This window comes from Malaclemys terrapin, chromosome 1 (assembly GCF_027887155.1).
Source record: "Malaclemys terrapin pileata isolate rMalTer1 chromosome 1, rMalTer1.hap1, whole genome shotgun sequence".
Lineage (NCBI taxonomy): Eukaryota > Metazoa > Chordata > Testudines > Emydidae > Malaclemys > Malaclemys terrapin.
Window position 1 is genome coordinate 351,242,414 of NC_071505.1, and position 5,093 is coordinate 351,247,506.

The following is a 5,093-nucleotide window of genomic DNA, read 5'->3' on the forward strand; positions in this document are numbered from 1 at the left end:
TTGCCAGATTCTGTGAGCAGGGCCTGCCTCTTGCTCACAGCTTGCCTTTGTTTTATATCAATAAAGCTTTGACTACTACTTTAGCCCAGGCTTCAGGCCTCATACCAGGTCTCTGATACAAGGGCTTATGTCTCACGCTCTCTTCCTACTACATTCCCCCACTTTTTGTCTTTTTATGGGGAGGATGTTTACCCATCATCTCGGAAAAGCATAATGCCTGGACTGAAGATGGCCCACTGGGCTAAACACTGTTATGTGGCCAGCTTACTTTCCCATCCACACTTTTATGCCCCATATGTCCCTTAGTCTGCACATTCCCTCGTGCGACTGATGGACAGATTTTATTTTCCAATTGATTTTAGTCCCTTATGGTGGACCTGAGAATGTTAGGCCTGGGACCATGACTGAGGAATGTAGTTTTATGATTGAGCCTTGGGGGCACTTTTAGATAAGTAATATGGATGGATAGTATGGCTATGGCGTAGATATTTCTATGTTACATATATGGAATGAACGTATAGTATGTATGTGTACATATGACAGCACTTTATATCCAAGCATAGCAATCCTTTTCCAGTCCGGGTGGCGTAGTTTGGCGCTTGTGGTACTGCAGATAGCAACACACTCCTGTTAGAACAATTACAGTTACCACCTGGATTATTATTGGTAGTCGGCTGAGTGATCTGAAATTTGATTTAGTGACAACCATACAACACAATCTCATAACTTCATAATATGCACTAATGATATACATATTTAGATAGAACAATGACTTTCAGCAGATCGTAATCTTTCCCCTGATGCCTCTCACGGCGTGCTTTATATGCAATATCACAATTATATATAAATGAGGAATATGGGGTTACAAGGCACTCCCCTGATGTATAGAGTATCACACATGTCTCGGACAAAGCTGGGTGCCTGCAAGAAAGTGTCCCATCAAAAGAAACAAGGGAAGTGAGAGAGGTACAGGCCTGTAGCCCTACATACCAAGACCTCTGTGCCCTTCATGACCATTCTGTTCAGCACAAAGTCATATCTCACCATGACACTATATGTTTTTATGGGGAAAAGTTGGCTCCTTTCCAACATGGGAATTGCATGGTAGATCAGAGCTATGGTCCATCTAGTCCAGAGTCCTCTCTCTGACAGTGGCAGCCCCAGATGCTACAGAAGAAGGTGTAAGAAACCCAGCACCATGTGGATGGGGGGATGACGTGACCATCATGAGAGTGTCACCCTAATGCCTAACAGCTAGAGATTCGCTTATGCCCTAAAACACATGGGCAGATAGACTTTCCAAAATATTTATTTAGCTGTAACTATTATAACTGGATAGTCTTACTATCCATGTAAATGTCCAAACCCTTCCTGATTCCTGCTTAGCTCATGGCCTCAACTATGTCTTGTGGCCATGAGTTCCTCAGTCTAATTAAGCATGGAATGATGAAAGCACTCTTTTTTATCAAGTTTTGAATTCACTATGTTTCAGTGTAATTGAATGTCCTCTTGATTGTGTGTTATGGGACAGGGAGAACACATTCTCCAACTACTCTCTACCAGTCAGTATTTTATAGATTTTTCTCATATGCCCTCCTATTCATCTCCTTTCCAAGGTAACAATCCCAGTCTTTTCAACCTCTCTCCGTATGAGAGTTTCCCTGGACCCTTGATCATTCTCGTTGCCCTTCCCTGAACTTCTCTAGTTCTGCCTTATCCTGTGAGAAGGGAGCTCAATATTACACAGAGAAGCCTAGAAGAGGGTGAAACAGAGTGACTGATCTCATGGCACAATATTTAAGGAAAATGTTGGAATCCAGGAGAAATGTGATGGGGAATCCTACAGTAGTTTCTGACCATGCATATACTGTGAGTAAAGTTTCACAGGTTTGTAAAAAGCAACAGAGGGTCCTGTGGCACCTTTAAGACTAACAGAAGTACTGGGTGCATAAGCTTTCATGGGTAAGAACCTCACTTCTTCAGATGCAAGTAATGGAAATTTCCAGAGAAGTGAGTTTCTTACCCACAAAAGCTTATGCTCCCAATACTTCTGTTAGTCTTAAAGGTGCCACAGGACCCTCTGTTGCTTTTTACAGATTCAGACTAACACGGCTACCCCTCTGATACTTTCACAGGTTTGTGTACTGTGATGTCCAGATCTCTCTCCTGAGTTCAACTCCTCAAATGTCTTACAAGGTTCTAATTTAACTATATGAAGTTTTTCCCTCAATGGGCATACACGTTGCAGTTATTGACATCTAAGTTCATCTGCCATCATGCTACTCCTTCACCTGGCTTGGTTAGTTCCCTCTGAGAACTTCTCTGGACTTGACTATGACCTCAATAATCTGGTGCCATCTGTAAATGTTGCCACCTCACTGTTTGCGCCCCTTTCTAGATTGTTGATAACTATGAAATATTTATTGTACTACTTGTTACAACATGTGTAATCCCCATCACTGTGGTTCTCTCCCTTCACAGACACCTGGAGCATTTCTGAGCCTAATCGACGCATTGACCACCTCATGGCATCTTTCAACCTCACCCCCTCTGACCCTTCAACATTCATCCTAATGGGCATCCCTGGCCTGGAAGCTGCCCATGTCCTGATTTCCATCCCTTTGTCTATGTTCTACATTATGGGCCTGTTGGGAAATTTCATGGTTCTGTTCATTGTAAGCAAAGAGCAGGCCCTCCACAAGCCTATGTATCTGCTGATCTGCATGCTGGCACTCACAGACATTGGCACGTCTACGTCTGTCATGCCAAAAGCCCTGTGTATATTTTGGTTCAATTGGAAAGGCATTACTGTGGGTGGCTGCCTCACCCAGATGTTCTTCCTTCATGCGATTTCTGTTATGCACTCAGCCGTCCTTGTGACAATGGCCTTCGATCGCTACGTTGCCATATGTAACCCCCTGAGATACACCACCATCCTCACCAACACACGGATAGCTAAGTTAGGGCTAGTGGGTATGATAAGAGCTGTTGTCTTTGTTTTGCCTGCGCCCCTGCTCCTGAGCGGGCAGCCATTCTGTGCGAACCGCATTATCCCCCACACGCACTGTGACCACATAGCTGTGGCAAAGATGTCATGTGGGGACATCACAGTCAACAGGACGTACTGCTTGGTGATATTGTTTGTAATCATGGGGTTAGACCTGACACTCATTGCCCTGTCCTATGGTCTGATCATTAAGACAGTCTTCAGAATCTCCCATAAGGAAGCCCACCAGAAAGCCTTCAACACCTGCACAGCCCACATCTGTGTGATGCTGACATCTTATACTCCCTTGCTCTTCTCTAGCCTGACATATGAGTTCGGTCAGGGCATCGCTCCCCATGTTCACATCATCTTGGCCAACCTCTATTTTCTCATCCCCCCCATGCTCAACCCTATCATTTATGGGGTCAAAACCAAAGAGCTTCGTGACAAAGTGGTCAAATACATCTGCAGAATGTGATCACCATGGGCCATTGACTTTAATCCTGTCTGACAAGAGGGGGAAAGGATATCTCCTCATTAATCAAGTGTTCTCTGTCCCGGTTTGGCTGAGCTCAGCATTGTGGAAGTTCACAGTCTCAGAAATTCCTCACACCTGATGTATCATCTCTCCATCACCAAGCACTTCCCACTCCATTGCTGAGTTCCCTCTATCTGACCATCACCTGACCTCTTTCAGCATCACCCATCAGCCCCCAACCCTAGGTACCCTCTCATTCAGACTTTCTATGACTTACAGACCACAAGAAGATAGTGCAGCTTTCTGAAGCAAGGTGGTTTTCCATTAGTCCCTGTGTGACAAATGGAAGCTACTGTTTTTGATAGCCAAGACAAATAAACAAACTAAAAATGCTGAACTTCTTTATCATATATGCAGTGATCTTGTGAACTAAATTTGCCTGATTTTTGTAGGTCAAATACTTCAGGAAGCCTGGATGATAAAGCAAGTGTTTCAGTTTGAAAGTGCTAATACACAAAGACTGCTGCAGGAATTGAGGAGATTTTACTAAAGCTTACTGGTGAGAGATGTGAAACTAACACAGCAGTCCCATTATCAAAGATGCACAAACTACAACATCACCTTTGTGTCAAATTACTTACTGCTTTGTACAGTCGATTTTGGAGTCACTTTCAGGTGGATCTTTCAAAATGCACACTACCCATTCCTGTTGTCAAAGATGTCAAGAGTTTGTGAAACAGATGAAACAGGGATTGCCACCAAACATCATGGTGATTGAATTGCTTGCAAGACTAAATCTTTCATGACGTAGATTAGGAACTCTCTCATTTTTGCCATTGTTTTGTGGAGACCTTGGACAATTGGAGCAGCAGTGGAGAATTTTGCTTATGGTTCACTGGCCTCATACTCAGGACAGTCAAGTTGAGCATGTTTGCGTTGAAGTTCTCGAACACATGGATGCCGCTGAGGACAAAGACTTCAGTGAATTTTGCTTATTTGCTGTATTGTTGCTGCCACTACCTGTTAGCAATGTTGCAGTTGAAAGACTGTTTTCTCAAATGGACTTGATAAAAACAACACTTTTAGAAAACATTCATGTTAGGGTGTATATTGGTGACCTCAATTTATGGGCTACTTTAATTATGGTTTGTCATTAATCTGATCGGAATAGATTTAGATTCTTGGCCCAATTCAGGCTACAGGGTTAGAAAATTCGGAGTTCAATTAGGTGAGCAGACCCTCGGGTTGTGTGTGCCAAGGAGACTTATACTGAGGACAATACCAGAATGTTAAGATCGTTATTAAAATGAATGAAAAAATGATCAAAGATATAAAACACAGAGTCACAAAGAAGTAATATAATTTAATGATCCCTGCTGGTAACATCCTTATTCTTAAAGACTACTTAAACTCTTCCCTGGGGACCTGGTAGTGGGAGACTGTGATGCTCTGTACCTCGGGGAAACACCAGCACCCCCATGTTCATACTTGAAATGATTGTGTGGTATCCAATGCAAAGTTTATGTCATTTTGGGTGTCTTTGGAAGGCTCATGATGGACTGAGCGTTGTTGTTTTAGTGGTGTTATAGTAATTGTTGTTACAGTAATGTTATAGCAATGTTAGTGGGG

General features: G+C 43.0%; 1 protein-coding gene across 1 annotated transcript; it reads left to right on the forward strand.

The window, feature by feature from the left end:
* The first annotated feature begins 2,525 nt into the window (after window positions 1-2,525).
* Window positions 2,526-3,464, forward strand: LOC128833015 (olfactory receptor 52P1-like). The gene has a single exon (XM_054020839.1). The coding sequence runs from the start codon at window positions 2,526-2,528 to the stop codon at window positions 3,462-3,464; it is 939 nt and encodes a 312-aa protein (XP_053876814.1).
* The last annotated feature ends 1,629 nt before the right edge of the window (window positions 3,465-5,093 follow it).